A 22070-nucleotide genomic window follows, 5' to 3' on the forward strand; every position below is an offset into this window, starting at 1 on the left:
CGCCGTGATATGCACTGTTATGCACTGGTGTCTTATAGTATGTATTTGGCTGCATATGTGGTCGATGTGGGAATCTTGGTTGCCCATGTGGCTGTTGCATGTATTGTGGTGTGTATTGCCTATGTTGAGGTGTAAATTGCCTATTTTGAGATGTGAATTGCCTGTTTTGAGGTGTGAATTGCCTATTTTGAGGTGCGAATTGCCTGTTTTGAGGTGTAAATTGCCTATTATTTTCTGCTCTGGTTTCCCATCGGCGTGATTGCGAGTTGCTACCCTCCTCTAACTGTCTCACAACTTCTAATTTTGGGATAAGCGCTATTAAATCATCAAGTTTGGTCGGCGGCGGAAACCCTGCAAGACGTGCCCTATTTGTCGCGTTTATACCTGTCAATATTACCTCCAGTAAGTCGTATTCTGTTGGTATTAGGATTTCTGCTGACTCTTTCACCTGGATAATGAAATCTGAAAGTGACTCGAATTGACCCTGTACCCTATAAACTGTTTGAGTCAGGAGCTGTTGCTTTGCCCTTTCTGGGAGAAAGGTACTAATTATAGTAGGAATTGTTTTACCCTTGACCTCCCAGTTCTCCTGTAATGCCATGGTCCAAATATCCCTTAATTGCCCTGCTGTTTTGTGTAACAATGCTATCGTGATTGATTTGTCGTCGGCTAACTTTAATTTCTCAATTTGAATGGCCGTTTTCAAGAAGGCTAACAATTTGCTTGTGTCCGTGCCGTCGCAGTTGGGAGCTTTCGACGCTAGATCGTCGACTAATCTCGGGTTTGTGTGGGTGTGTGTTGATTGTGTTACTGGTTTGTTTTGAGATAAAGCTTGAGCGATTGAATCGCCTATGGCTTGGGCTGTGATTCTAATCATTTCCGCCGTCTGATCCGCTAAGATGGGTGTGTTTTGTTCCGTGGGTTTTGGTGTGTCTGGTACCGTTGGCACTTGCGCTGTCACCGCGTTCTTTAAAATGACCCTATTTTCTTCCAGTGTCTTGGCTGGGGTTAAGCCCCACTTCTCGCACTGTAGAATTGCGCTTTGCGCATCAAAATCTCGTATCCATGATACCCCTGTGGGTTTTGTTTCCCACTCGTAAATCTTGGACATCTTGCCTTGATCTACTATTATTTGAATAGTAAAAAAAATTCAATACCTAACAACTTCTTTAATATCAACTATTTTATCAAACAGGTGGGAAGAGTTTGGGCTGGGCAAATTGTAATTTAACAAGAAAAAGAGAGAAATTATTTAAAAAAGGTGTGAATTTTGCCTAATGATTGTATTTTACTGCAATTGGTGTGTCAAATGTTTGACTAAGATCTGATTCCCCATATTGTTCAAATGTATGTCATCCCTACGATTTGAATGTCTGTACGTGTGTAAATAATATTTATTTGAATTTAAAACATGTGTTAGAAAAATTGGTTGGGTATTTTGATTTGACAATGTGTGTAAAAATGTGTTGAATCGAGTAATTTTATCTATTGTGTGTGGTGTATATTCTGACCTAGGGAAATATGGTAATCCTAACAGTATCAACCTGGTGCCTAGATAACGTTTCCTGATTACCCTGAGCAATGATACATATTGCTGTGTCATCATTGTTATTGATGTATTGCTGAATATGTCATTGGTTCCTATCCATAACAATAATGGTATTTCACTGTTGAAATATGGATTTGTGATTTTGATTTGTTTCTTTAATTGTGCAATTGTTGCGCCTGAAATTCCCATACTGTATTCTAATTTTAATTTACTACCTTCTCGGTTAACAAAATATTCCAGACGTTTAGTCAGTGAATCGCCGAGTATTTGAATTTGTATCATATTACGGTATCAAGGTGGTCGAAAGAGTGTAGCAGGGTAATGGCATGTCGGTATGTCGGAATTCTTTTGTTTGGTTGTAGTGTCGGGCCTGCATGTTCAAGGTCGCTGCGAGTGAATGAAACTTTGTGAACTGTAAAATATAAAACTGTAATGCATTTTATGTCTGACATCTATTGCTGTACTGATTGTTGTGTTATTGTTGTACTAAATTACATGAAATTTTATGTAAGATAATAATTTGTTAATGTGAACAATGAATTGACCCTGTGATTTTGGCCTGATTCAGAAGGAATCAACATTGTCAATTAATGGCCTAAATTGACTGAAATGTTATGAAGTGACGATTTACTCAAGCAAATGTTGTACACAGGCTCTTGGCTTTCTTTTGATTATGTATTACATTTTTTTTACATTTATTATTATTATATATATTTTTTTTTACGTTTTAAATGTTTTTCTGTTTTTATATTTATTTTATATATTTATTTGTATTTTTGTTTAAGATGAGCCTGTAATAACTGTGTGTAATGTATATTTAAATCGTGTATGTTTGCTTGGAAATAACAAATCTGGCCTTAAATCGTCGCTTTATCTTTGAACTTCTGTTATCTAACATTCCAGTTCTGTTCTAAGTCTGTCTGGCCTATTAATGACATGGACTCTCAACTTTCACTAGCCCACCTCAAATATCAAAACTTTGCTGAACAACTTAAATTCTAAACACAACTTAAATTAAGGTGATGAGTTACAACTAAAATATGTCAGACTACGCTTTAAAATACTATTTTAATCATTAATTAATTCACTGCAGTACCCTTTCGGCTGTAAAAATTATGAAATAAAAATTTTTGGGGATATTTATGACTTTTTGGGGTTGGGGAGGTGACATACAAATGAATTTAAAATTCCCCCCAATTTTGAATTTTGATTTTTTGGTCGTGGCCTGTAAACTATACTGATGTGCACTTTGACTCCTAATATTTTGCTTTCGGTAATAAAAATATTCATCAAACACTCATTCGGCCTGTCGTCGAGGTATATTTAGTTTAATTACTGCCTTTCAGACTTGATGTCGAACTCGTGAGTGATTACATAAATGCATTTAAACATATTTATCAACTTGGTTTGGTAAAATATTAATAAAAAACATCAAGGTTCTCCTAATTCTACTTTGAAATTAAAACATTCTCATTAAAATTGATTTTTAAATTTTCCTTGGAAATAAAATAAATTGAATGATATTGATTCACATTTCATGACGTGCCTAGCTATGCATGCTCGTGCGTTCCAGGCCGCCACGTGGTGCCGACCTGTAACCTGTCGATTTCCTGTCTGAACAAAGCACCTGGCTGGTCTGAGACATGTTTTAATCTATTCTATTTCTGTTAAAATTGCATTTTTGGCCGGATCTTGACGCTCTGCTACCACTATGTGATGATGTGGAGTAGTATGAGTGTAAATGAAGATACCTGGGCCCTATATATCTTCCTCTAGCCACTGCCAAATCACCCACATTTCCTGTCGTAACCCAACTCTATTGCAAGAATTAATCTAACTCGTCAAAGTGCACAATATTACCTTAGCTGCCTATCACAGCCAGCTTTTATGTTCTTAATGTATCTAATTATAATATAATGAACAGAGAAATATATATATATGGACTTATTCTAATTCGTGAAAAAGGTTACTAGACTTAGCAAATGTGAATTCTAATTTACGATATTAATTGCCAGACCACGACCCTTCGAGAACCTAATAAACTACATGATTGAATTACCTTTTGCCCCAACCTACACCCCTTCCCCAACCCCTACTTCTATTAGCTAGACATCTTAGGCTACAGTCTACTTATCCGATCAGATGTACAGCTCCAGGCGCTCGACACTACACTGTACTGCTCTTGGTTCGCTGCGCGTGCCTACCCGGGTGACTGCGCGCGCATCGTAGTCATGTGACTTGCGCTATTGTAGCGATCCGCTACACATTCAGCTGCTGTCTAGGTGAAAAAAACATTGCCAAATATGAAATGTGGTAGGTTGTATTAGGCTTAAAGCCTAATATCTCAAACTGTGAAAAAATACCGGTAAGCAAAAAGAGTACAGTAGGCCTATGTTGTAGTGAAGGCTTGTAAAATGTGTCAGAAAACAGTGACACGTAGCCTAACTGATTCAGGGTTAATAATTTTAGCAAAACAAGCTTATCGTGGCACTAATTGTCACATGACGCCAAAGTTTATTAGCTCAAGGGAACCCAAGAAAATATTGATGGTTGCGAGTGGATAGCATAATCATTCACGAGTCATTCTCAAAGTACAAGCGGAAATTCACTTTCACTTGTGTTTTGAACGTTACTTTTGGCTACACTACAAAGAATAATTAACTTATTTTCTTCATCACAAATCTTGTCAAATTTTGTAGGTTACCATATTTCCAATTAGAATGCCTTCAATTTAAAGTTAATATTTACTTTAGTTGTTGAAAATTGAAACTGTTGATAAAACAATAACAAATTTTTGAAGTCGTTGACAGTGGTACGTTTTTGGTTGTAAATAATGTTACTTTCCATTGTAAACAATCGACAGCTGTTGAAAAATATGATGTTTCGCAGGTTGTAAACACATAAAGGAAAACAGCTCAACTCATAGTACTGTACGGTAGTACCTACCTAGTGGTAGTGAAAAATGAATTCTAAGTTACCGGTACAGTAGAATTCCAGGAACTTAGTTTATTTTTGACATAATAAATGACTTTAGGCTACCTATACAAATAGTTGTTTAGCCTCCGGATTACTGTATTAGGGGAGAGCGGGGCTAAACGGTAGGCCTACAGCGAGGCTAAACCGTACACCCATTTTTTTGGCCTAGAATTCAAGCTAGGTGATCCCGACAAGTGCTGCTATCTAGCAGCAGAATGTGCAAGTTCAAACAGTATCTGCATAGTTTTGCTATGTGTGCTAGTTTCAATGTTTCAGTACAAAAACATGTTTCTACTCACTTGCTTCTAATTTGCTTCCGGTACTAAAATAAAAAGTTAGTGAAAGTAGCTTTTATCGTAGTCTATTAACTGTGAGATCATAATAAACAGACGTCCTCTTTTGGTTATTAGCGATGATTGGTTAAGTGATAGAATTTGAGTTTATGTTTATAAATTCCCACGAGGTACAGATTGGGGCTAAACCGTTTAGCTCTGGTACAGGGTGCTGCTGCTCATGTTCAGGGTGGTGCATTCAGCTTGCAGTGCTGCGTAGTCTGCAGAGAACTACTGTGGACTTTTTCTTCTTTCTTTGAATTTTAGGATGAAATTTTATAACTTTTTCATAAGCTTCTTGTTTTGCATGAAGGTTGATTTTTGAAATGTAGGTAATTTCTTCTAAAATGTCAAAATTGTAATACACTGACCTGCATAGCCTATATAGTAGGCTAATCCTTTTTTACTGATTTTGGCAACTAGTTTCGGTTCATTAATGAACCATCTTCAGGCCTCAAGGTGTCAAGTAATCACTTCATTCTAAGGTCGTTAACACGTTGACTGCTGAAAACAACGTACCGGCGCTCCCCAGTGGCGGGCGAAGCCCCGGCACGCAACCGAATCAGCGAACGCAATTGGCATTCAAATATTTCAGTCTGACGAATCACAAAAGAGCAGTGGTGGCTGTGCTGCGTTACCCCGAGAGTGGATGTAGTTCACTGAAACACCCAAAGGTAGCAGCACTGCACGGATCCGTATCCAGTGTCTTTGTAATGTGGGTTGAAGAGAAAAAATCCCGGAAACCGGGACAAAAGCATTGCCAGACAGGATGTTACGGGGAATTTTAGTACCAACCTACACCAAAGTAAAGCTCCCATTCTAAGCTGGCAGGCTGGCAACGATTATAACGTCTCCGTCTGAGGCTAAGCTCACACTGACTCAATATATTTCTGTTGGTCTGGTGCCGATTTTTGTCGGCGCGCGCCACATTGAAGTGCTAGCGACGCCGACTATAGTCGGTGTTAGCAGTCAACGTGTTAACAAACAGAGTTCAATAAATAAGACAAATACAAAGCACAATGCACGGAACGGACACACATTACAAAGGGACATTGACAATCAATCGTGACTGGGCTGAGGTAAAGTCTAGACTGGTGGTCAACGTTGTCTATGACGTTTGTCTCTGTCTTCTTATCACTGGTGCGTGTTCATTCATTCATTGTTTCCCTCCAGTATCCTAATAGCTGTGTTGTAGATATATAGTTGGATTGAGTTTATCGTTCAAAACGTTTTGATGGTCGGCTTTAACTGCTCTTTATATTTCAAATTCCTCCAATGTGTTTCTGTTTGAACGGTCCTGCGAAAAATGTAAAACTTCCATATTACTATTGATGTTTAAATAATTGTGGTTGTGTAATACCAGATGTTCTGCATAATTTGATGTTTGGGGAGCTGTTGTTTTTCTGAGCATATGTTCCTTAAATCTATTCTTAAACAAGTGTGAAGTCTGGCCAATGTAGTTTCGTGCAGTCATTACAATTTATTTTGTAGACCTCCAGACTTATCGTAGATGGTTAAATTAATTTCTGTGTTCTCTTTCAATAGAGATCCACGTTTATTGTTAGTCTTGAACGATGCGGTGAATTTATTTTTGTCCATGATATTTTTAAATGTGCTACTGGTGAATCAAAAATTGCCTAAATATACGTTTTGTTTTCTGTTGATTTAGTTTGAGGTTTATTTAAATGTTTAAAAATCAGTTTGTCTACTAGGGAGTGAAAGCCATTTGCGACTGCTATGTATTTTATCGTGTTTATTTCTTCATTATAATCAGTCTGATTCATCGGTTATTGACAACAATCTAATGGATAAAACTGTTAAATAGGCGGCGATTTTTTGAGAGTGTGGGTGGTGTGAATCGTCATTTATGGTATGGTCGGTGTAAGTAGGCTTCCCAGGGCCGGATTTAGCATTTTGGCGCCCCTAGGCCCAAATAATTTTCCGCCCCTAGTCTGGCCACAGTTATCACGCACATAGGCCTAAGTTAATTGCTTGAATACCACTCCTGGTCGGAATTTTATCATTGCAAGTTTTTTTGAAGAATTGACTCGTTTTCCTTAATAAAGTGCAGTCTTAAACACTTTTAGCAATTTTATGCTTTTAGTAAATGCTCACGTTTGTGGAACTGAAACAATACAACTCAACCCACCGAGCATTCCTGCAAAAAACATGGCCATTGATTCCAATTTCAGGCCCAAAAACATGAACTCCATACAGTACGTGATACCATAGATTAAACATACTCCTTTAGTAGATTTGTCATCATTATGGACTAGCTCATTATAACAATTCTTGTTATTTAAACTTAGTTTATCCTAAATAAAACGATGTAATCATAAACAATAGGTCGTCTCCTGGTTATATTACAAGAAATTAAAACACACATCATAGAACTAACCCTAAAATTATAGAAACAAAAGTAAGTCAACACTAACGTTCAGTGTCACCAACGTGAACTAGACATGAAAATAATGAATCAACAATGTGATAGCTAGTCGACTTGAGTTATATTTAATCTATGGTGGTACTGCATCTAGGTTATATTTCCAAAGCAAAACAGAGCAATATTCCGGCTATCAAACCTGCGCGGCTCGAAACGGCCCAGGGTTCTTTTGTTTCTGGTATTACTATAACCATATCGATCCTTAGGTCTGAGGAGAAAATTACAGCATTAATGGTGCTTTGGAAGGTATTTAATTTGTCGAAAACCTGTTGCAAACTGAGATTAATATTTTTTTGTTAATTTTAAAGATAAATTGATCATTTTTTTATATATTCAACACAACGTATTATATATTTTAACTGGATCCTGCAGATTGTTGTAAACCAATCAAAAGATTAGTCAATAACTTTTGTTTTGTGTGTTTGGTGGTAACAGTGTCTAGCACGCATGCTACCCTAATCACTCCGATCAGTAGCACCGAGCCAACATAGTGGCAATACGATGCATACCACTCGGGCGCTCGACAATATCCCTACAGCCTACTCCCGTACCAATGTTCGTTACCAATGTTGTAACGAAATTGATGCGTAATTCTGAAAAATAGTTTAAATCTTCTAACAATTATTTCTTCCTATAAACTTCAGAATCAGAATGCTTTATTAGCCAGAGTTTTTTCTAACAACTATGACTATTTATTTTTATTTTTTAATATTTTAAAAATATATCTTCCTCTCGGCCTTGCGCCCACTGGGAGCTCGCGCCCATAGGCCCGGGCCTACAGGGCCTATTGGGAAATCCGGCCCTGAGGCTTCCTGTAAATTATAAACTCGAAATGATCGTTTTGTTTCTTAATTGCAAGGTCCAGAAAATTTAATACTACTTGGTTTTTTCCTCCTCTAACGTGTACTCAATATTCTTGTGCATTTTGCACAAATAACTGTTTAATAACTATATCTACAATACAGCTAGGCCTATTAGGATACTGGAGGGAAACAATAAATCAATGAACACACACCGGTGATAAGAAGACAGAGACAAACGTCATAGACCACGTTGACCGCCAGTCTAGACTTTACCTCAGCCCGGTCACGATTGATTGTCAATGTCCCTTCGTGTTTTTATGTAATGTGTTTTCGGTTCCGTGTATCGTGCTTTGTATATGTCTTATTCATTGAACTCTTGTTTGTTAACGATCTTCGAATGAAGTGATTACTCGACACCTTGAGGCCTGAAGATGGTTCATTAATGAATTGAAACTAGTAGCCAAAATCAGCAACAAAAGGATTACTATATGCAGGTATTCTAGTCCATTTTAAGGACTTTATAAATTAATATTTTTATGTGTTTTTTAGCATGCTAAATATTTCATAATATTTTTTTTATATTTTCAAATCCGTAGTGCCAATTTGACACTGGGTGTGGAGTTTTGTTGATCCTGCACATTATGAGGGCTGGATTCAGCATTTTAATGTCAGGTGGTGAGGGCCAGAAGAACTTTTGCCCTGATCTGACCATAAGTGATACTGTGATTTTTTCTGCTTTTTCTCTATCATTCCTAAAAATAATCACAACTTGTTAGGCTAAGAACATTCAACAAACAATAGTATACCCTCGTCCTTTGGTTCCTTTTTATATCACTTTGAATTGTGCAAGTATATTGAATATACCGTTGTTTCATATCCAATTATGTGTTAGCCTATGTGTTTCATGTTGGTTTAAAAACACTTTGAGTGCGCTGTTTTTGAATTAATAGCCTAATTTTATTTCAGGTGCTTTTTTAAAATACCGGTGTACCGTATTCCCTACAAATTTTGTCAAAATATAAGAGTATCGTAAGCTGCCGTAATATTATTTTTAGTTTTTTTAATATATTCTAAGTATTGAATAGTGTTTAAAGTGCTACATACCTTAAATTTAACCATATATAAACATTTATAAGTGATAAATTCCGTAAAGAAAAACACAAGTTACAAGAATATTTGAAAAATAGTTTTCCACTTTCTACAGCAGGCCAAAACACATTGTTACACTGACTGGAGCAAACTGGCAGGAAAAGTATAAAGTCTTATTCATAAATTATTAATAAAGGTAAAAAGCATTTTGAACTTAATTTCTTAGCAAAATAAAATAATATTTTTTCTTTTAACACAAGGAAAATTTTAATTTGTAATTTAAATTATACAAGAGATACCAACTACGGAACTCAAGAACCACAAGTAAACCTGTAACCTAAGGATAACCTGTTGGAGTTTGAAACCTGCTTCAGCAGAATGGACAGACTCCTTATCAGCTGCTTTGTTTACTCGGAGAAGTGACCCTTCAACTGACCTACTAATAGAGCTATTGCCACAATATTCAAATATTTTATCACTTCTCATTACAGAATAGAGAACTATTGTTGTTTAAGATATTACATACATTATTTAAGGAAAGCAATTTAATATTTTAACTGTGAATTAATATAATTATTTTACTGGAAATATAAACTGCAATCAAAAGTAGTTTTGATTTTATTTTGTGTTTATGTTTTACACTTTTTGATATGGATAGCAAGGATAAAAAATGTACGATTCCCAAAGGGTGGAAAAGAGAGGAAATAGTTAGAAAGAAAGGGATTCATAAAGGAAAAATTGATGTATATATAACCTCACCGTCGGGCAAGTTATTTCGTTCTAAAAAAGAACTAGCTAAATACATTGATGAGAAAAAACTTGTGTACAAAATTGAAGATTTCAATTTTTCTGTTAAGAAAACAAATCAAAATTTTCTGTTGGAGCCTCCTGGTGATATAAAGTCTGTTGATATTTCTACTTGTACAGATAGTGGCAGTGTTTGTACTTCTGACGACTCATACAGCTTAAATAGTTTAAATAGTGTAGAAATCATATCTGACTTGCAAAATGATTTTTCAATAGAACTGAACGCTGGAACTCCCCTTAGTACACAGCCCATTGTTGATTTGGACAACCACATAGCATCTAGTAATAGTACTCCTACGCATAAAGATTCATTTGTTGTAAATAAACTAAACGACATTGAGAAGAACTCCAAAATTGCAAAGGAAATTCAAACTGATGTAAACACCGGTCATTGTATGTCTTTGCTTAACAACGAATGGTTAAATGATGATATGATTAGAATTTATCTTGAAATGCTGAATGATAAAATAGTAAACAATGAAAACATCTATTTTATAAACCCTGTTGTAAGCCAAGCAATCAAGTGCCTAGATGATACAGATTATTTAATAACACCTCTAAAACTACAAGAAAAATCATTTATATTAATACCAGTAAACGATGCAAAAGCTGTTTGTGCAGTGGGTGGCACACATTGGAGCTTATTATTGTATCAAAAATCAAGAAACACTTTTTACTACTTGGATTCTTCAAAACAATACAACTTGGAATCTGCGAAAGAAATTTTCCTGAAAGTCAGTAGAGTCATTACAGATAGTCCCGAAAATGCAAATTTTCATATTGTCAACTGTCCACAGCAGGACAATATGGTGGACTGTGGTGTATATCTGCTTCTGTTTGTTGACCACATAGTGAAGGGAATCCTAAATAACAATATTGATCTAGCTCTCCAACAGTTTCATGAACTAAAAATAAACAGGACTCAAGTAATCTCCAAACGAGCCACCCTTGCCTACCTAATGTACAACAGTCAACACTTGTTCATTGAAGCACCTGATGTAAAAAAATTGTTCTTTGAGCAGTGCATGCCTCAGACCTGCTTAACAGAGCCTACACCTCAAGTCACAGACATCCAATCCACAACATCTACGGACCCTAAAACTAAAGAAAAAGGATTTTTAATCAGAAACAATAATAATAGCCAAAAATGGGAACAACCTAAAAAAGTGTCAAAAGCAAAGCCGCATCCAAAAACTAACCTTAACCTGAACACCACTACAATACAAACAAACAACCGCTATGATGTACTACATCATAATCATGGGGCAGAATACTTAGAAGATACCGGTAGATCTAACAACTTCACAAGCCCAGTACAAAGTAAAGCAAAAGATAAAAGAAGATCTGCTGTGCCTAAATGGATCCATGACAGGGAAAATAGTACTAAAATGGAAATAGAATTATATGCAGATAGTCACGGAAGACAGCTTCCTGAAATAATAAATTTCTGCAGTAAAAATAAAATAAAAGTTAGTGGCCAAGTGATGCCCGGGGCAACTACCGAAAAAGTGTATAATGAGGCAATGAGAAGTAGAATTAGGAACAAGATGCTGCTTTTAATATCGGGCTCAAATGACGTAATTAAAAAGACAACCAATAATATCTATGAAAACTTAGAAAAGTATCTGGAAAACTTGATTGCTGGAGACAACAGTAAAACAATAATAGTCACTACTATTCCTCACCGCTATGATCTAAATCCAAAGGACTCAGCCCATGATCATATAACCATGATCAATAACTATATCAAAGAAATTACGGTAAGAACTCCTTGTGTAAAAGTTATTGATCTTGACGAGCTGGAAAGGTTTCATTTTACCAATCATGGGTTGCATCTGAATCATCGTGGAAAGAAAAAGCTATCCTACATGATAACATCACTCATAAATAAAATCAAGATAAACAACGTCACACATGTTATTGGAGGTGATAGGCCTGTAAATAGCATTTCTGTAAATAGTAAATCTGTAAATAGTAACTCTCCCAGACAGATAAGAAATTCAGCTGGTATTAATATCATCCAAGCAAACATGAAGGACATTATAGATGGATTTCAGAACAACGAGACTGTGGGTTTTGCGCATACAATATCAGCTGACCTGGATAGTGAGAGGAGTATGAGTGCTGGGGTTGCGGTTGCCTTCCGGAATCAATTTGGCAAGCCCCTCCTTTCAAATTGCCTTAGCAGTCACTTGGCATATCAAAAGGTGAATAAAGGAGCAAGCATATTTAGTCTCATTACAAAAACTAAATATTTTTTGAAACCTACCAAATTTGACTACGACTGTGCTTTTGAACAACTGACAAATGAATTTAAAAAAAGACAGCTTAAGATACTTATATGTTCAGCAATGGGTTGCGTTAGAGATCAAATATGGCCAGATCACTTTATACAAAACTTAATAAGATTTCAAAAAAATACTGGAGCAATTGTAAATATTATCTGCTATTATCAAAACTCAAATAGGCTTTTATACAACGGTGTACCCTATAACTATTTTCTGAAACGTCTACAACAAATTATTGATGTCTATCACACCCAACAGTCTTCCCCTATCAGCGAGCTTCACTTGGAATCATCTGCATCCGTTTCCAATAGATCGACACTAGACCAAAGAACTTCACCTAAGCCGACTCACAACAGCCCAACCTCCACTAGTAACCCTGCCAGTCCAAAAGTCACTCCTGGTGATCTTCAGTTTAGTGAAGTGGTCAAGCTTCCGGGAAGTGTTAAAAAGCAGAGCAGTGGCGCATTAGAGAGTGTAAATAGTGTAAATATTCAAGTTCCACCATGTCAAATGTCTTTAAATAATAGTAGTTTTTTATGAATACCAATTTGTCATCAAATTTGAAGGGGGTTAGCTTTAAGTATAAGAGTATATCATGTGTTAAAACTTATCCAGAGTTTCCAAAAGAATCCAATTCAATCCATACATTAACTACCAAACAAAGAGAAATTGAAGAAAATTTATCTTACCCCAGAGAAATAATTCCTTTAAACGTTGATAAAAATTCATCTTTTTTAAATGCTGATAAATCCTCTAAATCCTCTAATGTAAGCCTTTTAGACCAAGATAACTACTGTGTAAATTGCAAAGAGTGTCATTTTGATCTGTATAAAAAATGTGTTAAGTGGGAATATGGTCAAACCTTTTGTGCAAATAAGAAAAATACATTTATCATGCACTTGAATATTCAGGGTGGTCTGGTGAAAAAACTGCATGATATACACTTATTTTTGGATGATTCAAATGTTGATGTAGTGTGTTTGAATGAGCATTGTTTACAGGATAATCAAATAAATTTGTTATCAAGTCTAAACAAATATAAATTAGCAGCTTATTATTGTAGAAGCTCAATTGCAAGGGGAGGTTCATGCATACTTTTGAAAATTGATTATGTTTTTAAAGAAATGACAGATTTATATATATACAATGAAGAAAGTATTTTTGAAGTTTGTAGTATTGAAATACCTATTTTGAATGTTATTATTGTTTCAATTTATAGAACTCCATATGAGAATAATTTTATAATATTTATAGATAAATTAGAATTGTTACTTTCTAAGCTACAAAAATATGTAAAAACTTATCAGATTTGTATAGCAGGAGATTTTAATATAGATATTTTAGAAACCTGCAGCTCACCCAGCCATAAAACTAGGTTTTTAAATTTAATCAGCATGTACGGTTTTACAATTAATTTTCGTTCTCCAACTAGAATAACTGTAAATACAAGCTCATGCATTGACAATATTTTAACTAATGACAACTTTGTTTTTAACCAGAATATAAGATCTAAAATGAACCTTGAACTAGGTGTTTCGGATCACAGGGCACTTTTTATTGAAATTTCAAGAAATACTGCACTTTGCAAAAAAATACAGTACAAAAAAAGATTATTTTCAAAACAAAATAAAGCGCTTTTTTATCAACACATATCAGGAGTTAATTGGAATGCATTGCCTCAACAAGATGCTCAAACTAATTTTAACCATTTTTTCAATCAGTTGTTAGTAAATTTTGATAAATGTTTCCCTCTTAAATTTTACACTAACAAACCACCCAAAAATAAATATAGGAAAAGCTGGGTGACTAAAGGTATTAAAATATCAAGTCAGAGAAAAAGAGAGCTAAGCACTATTGCCAAAACGGTTCAAGATGTTAATTTTAAAAAATATTACAAAAACTATAGAAAAATATTTAAAGCTGTTTGCGATAAGGCTAGGAAAATGTTTAATTGTAAAGTTATATCATCTTCAGATAATAAGAGCAAAGCGGTGTGGAATGTTGTGAAGTCTGAACTTGGAGTCCTGAATTCCAATCATTTGGATTTCCCTGATTTGTGTGTCGGAGACAAGCAATTAAAAGATGGACAAAATGTGGTAAATTTTCTCAATGATAAATTTTGTAACATTTACAAAAATATAAATTGTATGCCTTGCTTACACACTGCAACTAATTTGATTAATAATACTAGTAGGCCTAATAATATAAGAATGAAATTTCAGTTTAGACATGTATCGATTTTAGAAATTAAAAAAACCGTTAGAAATTTAAAAAATAAAAAATCTTCTGGATGGGATGAAATTCCTATTGAATTAATTAAAAATGTCATAAACCATATTGCAGAGCCTCTGTGTCTAGTAATCAATCAATGTTTTGATGAAGGAATTTTTCCCTATCAATTAAAAAATGCTGAGCTGAAACCACTTTTCAAAAAAGGCTCAGTAATGGACCCTGATAACTATCGTCCTATTTCAATACTCCCATCTTTGTCTAAAATCTTTGAAAAAATTGCTTACAACCAAATCTATTCATATTTCGAAAATAATGATTTATTTACCAATAAACAATATGGTTTTAGATCTGGGAAAAACACTATATCTGCTGTCTCAGACTTCATAAATCAGGTTTCTGATGGCTTGGATGGGTCTCAGAGCACAGCTGCGGTGTTCTGTGATCTATCCAAGGCATTTGATTGTGTAAATTACAATATATTAATGAGTAAACTTAAATATTATGAATTTTCTGATATGGCTCTGTCTTGGATGCATTCATATTTGACTAACAGACATCAAAGAACAATAATCGTAAAAAATGGTAAAAAATGTATTTCACAGTGGCTTAACACTAAATGTGGGGTTCCGCAAGGGTCAATACTAGGCCCCTTGCTATTTTTAATATTTATTAATGACTTACCTCGAAATGTATCGTCTAACCTTATCTTATATGCTGATGACACTACAGCAATAGTTAAATCAAATAATTTGCAAAATCTTAAACAAGAAATCAGTCTTTCTATTCTTAATTTATCTAATTGGTTTACAGCCAACGGGCTAAAACTTAATAATTCTAAAACACAGGTGATGTTATTTCAAACAATTCAGAATAGGCAAAACTCCACTGTTGAATTATCTTATGATAATAATATTATATCCTTTACTGAAAATGCAAAATTTTTGGGTTTAGATATCGATAAGAATTTAACATGGAAAACACACATAAAAATGGTAGTTGGTAAATTAAATACGGCTTGCTTTCAAATGTATGTTTTGAGAAATGTAATAGATTTAAAAACTAAACTCACAGTGTACTATGCAATGTTCTTTTCTGTCTTGCAATACGGGATTGAATTATGGGGAGCAACTTCTTATTCTAAAGCAGTTTTCAAAATTCAGAAGAAATTTATAAGGATTTTATCATTTATGCCTAAAAGAACCTCATGCAGAGCTTTATTTGCTAAATATGAGATATTAACTTTGCCTTCACTTTATATATTTAAAATGATGGTGAATTTTAAAATTAATTATCAAATGTACAATGATAAACAAATCAGTCATCCATATCATACACGCTCAAAAAATTTTCAATATCCAAGACATCGCCTTTGTTTATATGAAAGATCTCCTTATTATATGGGATTAAGGCTTTACAACAGTCTACCCACTAATTTTAAAGAAATTAACAGTATTTCAAAATTTAAAAATGAGTTCAAACGATACCTTTTACAGAAAAATTATTATAATATTTCTGATTATTTAAATGATAAGTAAATATATTTTAGTTTAAGCTATGTGGATTTTAGTTTTGTTATGTAACTTAGTGTTTAAGATCTCTGACAATATCACCTGTTTCACCAGCTAACGCTGGATCTGTGAAATGTTTTGTGATAATAAAGTAATATTTCATTTCATTTCATTTCATTTCATTTCGTAACTTGGCTGGCTATTGTTTGATTTAATTTATAGTTGTCTATATTTCAGCTGTAAATCATCAAAGAAAGTCATCCAATCTTCTTACTTTCCTAAGAATGTTGGGAGGTTTATTATTGGAAGTTAAACTAGAATTTGATAATTGATGATAGCAAAACTGACTGTTGTAGAGCTGCTGTTTTCTATGTTGTTTTACTCAACGTTTATGACATAATTTAATAACCACTGAGTTTCAAAACTCCTCCCTTTTGTCTGATTGTACTGATGCTTTGTCCATAATTTCTGTTTGCTCATTCACAGTCTCAAATTCACTAAGGGGGTTGTTTCATTTTTTCAATTAACTTTGTTTCGTGTCGACTCCATCCAGGTTTGTCGCAGGAAAGTAGGCAGGTTTGTAGGCCTAAGTTAAAACTGACAGCCACGTCGATGTGTCCGGTTCAGCTAAAAGAATTGTCTCTGAATCTTCGCTTATATAGATGAACTGTTATCCACTTTTTGTGTAATCCAATGCTGGAGAACTAAATTATTGTATGCGGACACACTGAATGAAAATGAATTGAACTAGTCGTGTTATTTCATCCTATTGTATTACTTATTGTATTATTTTGTTGTACGGTTCAAATATTGTAGGCCTATTTGAGCAAAATCACTTCTCCCCTTTCCCTGTAGTAGCAAACCTAACTAGGTACTAGTTGAATATAATGTGTTTGAAATGGGAAATAAATGTGACTTGTTTATGGCTATTTTAGTAAAAATCCAATCAGTTAAATTGAAATTTGCTTAGTCTGTAAGTTTGCTGCAACCGGGGTATTTTATATTAGTAGGTAGGCCTATATAAAAAGATGTACTTTACCGCAGTAAAGGTGTAGGCCTATGATGGAAAAATATAGCTCGGTCAGGGAAGGTGGCGCAGATGGATCGGGTGGTTTGGAAGTGGACTGTACATCTGGAGGGGTCCGAGCCAGGTGTTCTGCGGGCTTCGTCCTGTGGGGGGGGGGGGGGGGAGTTTCAGTTGCAGACTGGCAGACGCGATGTCATTACGAGACCACGTCAATCAACGTTAAGTCGTGTTCAAGCTCTTGGAATGTCACATCGAGGCCTTCAAAGGATTCTTAACAAAGAACTGAAATCCTACCCCTAAAATCATGGTGGTCCAGAAGATTCTCCCATCACCATACCAATTCACCCAAGACTATCTTCAAAGGCTTCAGTTTAGACAACGTATGTTGGAGTTATTGGAAGATAAAAACGTGATTGTCATGAGGTCTGACGAGGCTCACTTTCACATTAACGGCTAAGTCAACAAGTAAAATTGAAAATTTCCATTACTGGGCCAACACTAACCCAAGAGACCTACACCAACAGCCTCTTTATAGTGACAAAGTGACAGTTTGGTGTGGGGTTTCTGAAGTAGGTAGGGATAGTTGGGTACGGGGGCAGAATGACGCCGCCCAGTGCGTTACTAATCATGAACGTTAATGGGCCGTATTTAAATGCCCTTAGCCCTTGCATACCATTCCGTCACTCATAATGTTCTCGTCATACATTTCACTAATCTGTGGATGATTTTAAATGGCTTCACACCTGTGCAATTAAAAATCTAATTTCAGCGCACACTTCACAGTCGGCGGCAGTCTCAATTGGCGGCACCATTTTGAATGCTCAAAATCGGATGTAAACACGGCTGATTGTTCTCGAATTTCCGGCTAGGGCTTACCGATAGATGCACGTACGCAGTGCAAACGTCGAAAATAACAATCGCAGCGCTGGAACGGAGAAATTTAAAAACGGTACTTACTTTAAAAATCTGCCTCATATGTATGTGAAATGTATGTATGTACAGGAGGGAGGAGCAAGTGAACCCGTCTACTATGTGAAACTTGAAAGCTTGTTCTGTTATTTTGAAACATTATTTTTAATAGGCTATTTTATTTTTTTTTTGTGAAGTTAGTAATAAATATTTTTTCTTTTGTTTCAGGGACTTGTTGTGATGTGAAGATTGGATCTTGCTGATCACGATTTATGATGACCACTCTATTGGTGGCTTCAAGACTAAGTTTGGAAACCTTTGCACTATGTCCTATTCTCAGGAATGACACTTAATAGTGAACAAGTTCTATAAATCAGAGTTCATGGTACTTAAGAAAGGAAACACTGTACCGCTGTCGGTACCAGGCATGGGTGAACCAGTGAAAAAGAAGCAAAAACTGAGGGAAGACAGCCGAAATGAAAGTTGTAATGAAGATTTGGAACAACTTCAAAGAAATTTGTTAAATCAGTGCCTCTGTTCTATGTCAGAAAGTTGCTTGCGCAAACCATTTCAGGGTATGAAGGTTGTTACAGAAGAAGACATTCAAGGTTTCAGGCACACTGTTGTTGCAGAGTGGAACAGAAACAGAACTTTGCAATTTGTCAGTTGTGTCCAATTGCTTTGTGAAGTGGCTATTAAACAGAATGCAAAAGGTCTGTTGTGTTCTAGGATCGGGGATGTTTGTGATGCTCTTGTTAGAAATGAATATGGGCTCGTGGATCATTTGATAGAATTAGCTGATCACCCTGATAGATTTGTTTGTTTTTCGGCTGGGAGGGCACTTTCATCGTTCTTTCTGGTCTCCAGAGCTCATGTAGACCCTAGATGGTTGGATAGACTGACAGATAACGCCCTCTCTATTTCAAACCCTCAAAAAGTATCTTTTTCTTTGGAAGTATTCAAACGGGTCATAGAATGGAAGGATTGTGATGAACATCCATTGGAGCAGAGAGGAGAAGATGATCACATAGCTTCCTGTCACGCTTTGAGTGTCAATGATCCAGAAAGTCACGACAGCAGTCAGATCAAATGCCTGTGCATTAAAGCTCTCGAGTCTAAATGGCCGACAATCATAAACAGGTTTGACGCTCTTATTTCATCGTACTCACCCTCCTACGAGTCGACGATAGTCACCTTCCTGGATTTATGGGAGATGATAATTTCAGTGAAGGCGAACTTATCAGTAGTAGACACCAAGCCATTTTATGACCACGTCGACAGTTTTGTCGCTCTTTTGAATTCGGGAGTACCTCCTGTAATCTGGAAACATTTGTTGGGACTGTTCAACGAGGTGTTATGCTACGGCAGCACTCTCGCTCTGCAGGATATCTTGGATGATGAGCCGTGTGCTTTAGCTCATCTCATCGTGCGAAGTGTCAAGGACTGGCGGTTACTGGACTCCTTACCCTACCGGGGAGGAGGAGGGGGCTTTGTCGGAGGAGCTGGAGATGGTGATAGGCCACTTCTTCAAAAAGCTACTCTTCTGGTTTTAAAAGCAGTAGCTGTGACAGTAAAGGAAACAAGATCAGATTCTTCTAGCGACAGCTCTCTGGGATCGGAGACGGAGGATGCAGACGCTGACATGGCCGTTATTGAAAGAAGTATAAGGGAAGTGCTGAGACAGCTGGATCTGTGTGTGAAGGCTCTACTCCCTTACCATCCTGAGACTCCCGTTGCTCAGTGGGTTGTTCAGCTATTTACTGATCAAGACGACGCTCTCATCGAAGCTATGGTGTGCTGCTTGGACGTCACTGTAGGATTGTGTTACAGAGAAACAACACTGCCTGATCTGAGAAGAATTTTGAATCCAATTTCAACATTTGTTCAATTCCTACAGACGGTTTCACATGATCCCGATGTTTTGCTGGATCTTCTTGTCAGCAATGAGACCTGTTTTCTACTCTATTTGCTTCGCCTGTTGAAATACATCCGTCGTAATTGGACTGAGTTTGTGACAGTGTGTGCCCAGGACTTGGACGATACAATGAGTGTCATCATTCGCCTACGACTCGCAATAGACAGACTTGTGTCTAAGGATTTGTTTCCCTACAATATCAACCCTGTATTGAGGCTACTCGAGAAGTGTGAAAACTTGTACGAAGGAAGCTCTGCATCATAGCCTCGGGTTGAGATTCATTCGATGTAGGTCATATTATTTTTAAGTGCAATTTTAATTAAAATTATATTTATTCATATTAATATAACTTTGAATAGCTAGCCTATTAGTAATTTATTATTTTTTTAATAACTCTTCAGGTTGTACAAATTAAAGTAAGTAGTATTGAGGGTTTATTGATCATCCTTATGGTGTCAACTTGTTTATACAACTTAAACATAAATTAATATTTTTATTGTCATAAAAAATAAAATTGTAACATTCCAATTTAAAAATAGCTTTATAATTTAGTGTACGGTACGCTTTTTAATAGTCCCTACTGAAATTTAAAGATATTCACATCTATATTTTGGTAATTTCATCTAATAGAAAACTGTACCTATGAGAATTGTACAATGCAGCTTATTCATAGCAACTTTATTTTGTCAGATAATTGATCAGTTAGTATTAACAAATATTTTGTGGTTGAAGATTTATTCATTTTAACACTATTTTTAAACATGTCTAAGGTGGAGTGTATGATAAGTAAGAGTGAGACCCATACTTGCCTTCAGATCTAAGTACCATGTACTTAATCCAGGTTGTCTATTCAGACATCCTGTTATTCCCCATAGTTACCCGAGAGTAGGTGCTCTAACCTACCAAGTGCTGAATTATTTATTTCCTAGCTTTAATCACAATAGAACTACTTTAAGGCAGTTATAAATGCACAAAGGTTTTATATTTAAGAGCTATACTGTATGTAAAGTGCCATCTAAATGTTATAATTTGTTTATTGTCAGAAGTTACTGGTGTATCAACATACTGGTATGTTGAACTTTTAACTTATCTATTTTGTTGGTGGAGATAATTTAAAAGCAGTTTATTATTGTATGAATACTTTATAATGATGACTCACATTTTGAACTGTTGAACTAAATAATATTTCATCCGAGGAACCTTATGATTGAAGTTGCAATAGTTTTATAACAATAAGCTTTTTTCAGTTAATAACACAATTTAGGAATGTTTATTAATCCAAAAAAATAATGTTATTGAAGATTTATTTGTTGAAATTTTAAATTGTTTATATAGTTTCAAAACAGCAACAAAATATTTGTTTCAATTGCTAAAGAAAGAGATAGGTTAATACATTTTGTTCTATCATTTTTTGTATAGGCCTGCCTTGTTTTAAAGAAAAAGCAGAATATTATCAACTTAGCCTATACTCAGCATATAGAAACAAATGTTTCTAAGGCTTCGTCAGTGAGTAGCCTATATGATTCAGGAAAAAAATACAGATTCAACATAAACTTTATAGTTAGTTGTATGTTAGTTAGTTAATTCTTAAAAAAATCATTCAAACTATTCACAAAAAGCGTAATTGTAAATTACCATTTTAATGCCATTTAAAGGATATGACATTTTTATTTGTCCATCCTGAGAAACAATTTTTGCCTGTAAACTTTTAAAGTTTCAGTTTTTATTCTGTATATAGGGCCCATGACATAGAGTGTATTTATTTTGTAATATATTGTATTTTTATATTTGAAATGTAAATAAATATAATGTCAATAAAATAGCAGAATCATTGTATATAATGTGGTATATATATTTTTTAATAAATTTTAATTTGTATTATTTTGGCTAGTTTTTTTCCCAAAAGGTTAGGCCTAAATTTTTAATTAATACAGTAGGCCCTACCTGTTTTTGTCTAATAGAAAAAATACTAACTTGTCTTATTTTACATTGTATTTTATAGTATTAGGGATGGACTCAGAGTTCTGGCTGAAGATGTAACTACTTTTTATAGATGTAACTACACTGTACACTCAGTTTTTTGTGCATAAGGTATATTTTTTTATCATATTATCATATTTCATTTTTAACCTTAAAAGAGTAAAGAAGTTATACTTGGAGGAAGACAAAAAGTAAAAGATGTTATGAGGCAT

General features: G+C 35.2%; 1 protein-coding gene across 1 annotated transcript in view; it reads left to right on the top strand.

Annotated features, from left to right (window-relative positions):
- Positions 1-21759, top strand: part of LOC128981946 (protein lines-like) — a 30153-nt gene extending 8394 nt beyond the window's left edge. The window contains exon 2 of the mRNA XM_054400943.1: positions 18192-21759. Within this exon, the coding sequence (XP_054256918.1) occupies positions 18346-20142 (1797 nt within the window). The 5' untranslated portion in view covers positions 18192-18345 and the 3' untranslated portion in view covers positions 20143-21759. The remainder of the gene's footprint in view (positions 1-18191) is intronic.
- Positions 21760-22070: the final 311 nt, after the last annotated feature.

Source organism: Macrosteles quadrilineatus, unplaced genomic scaffold (assembly GCF_028750875.1).
Source record: "Macrosteles quadrilineatus isolate MER2022 unplaced genomic scaffold, UCM_ALF_1.0 Scaffold_60__1_contigs__length_738512, whole genome shotgun sequence".
NCBI classification, from domain to species: domain Eukaryota; kingdom Metazoa; phylum Arthropoda; class Insecta; order Hemiptera; family Cicadellidae; genus Macrosteles; species Macrosteles quadrilineatus.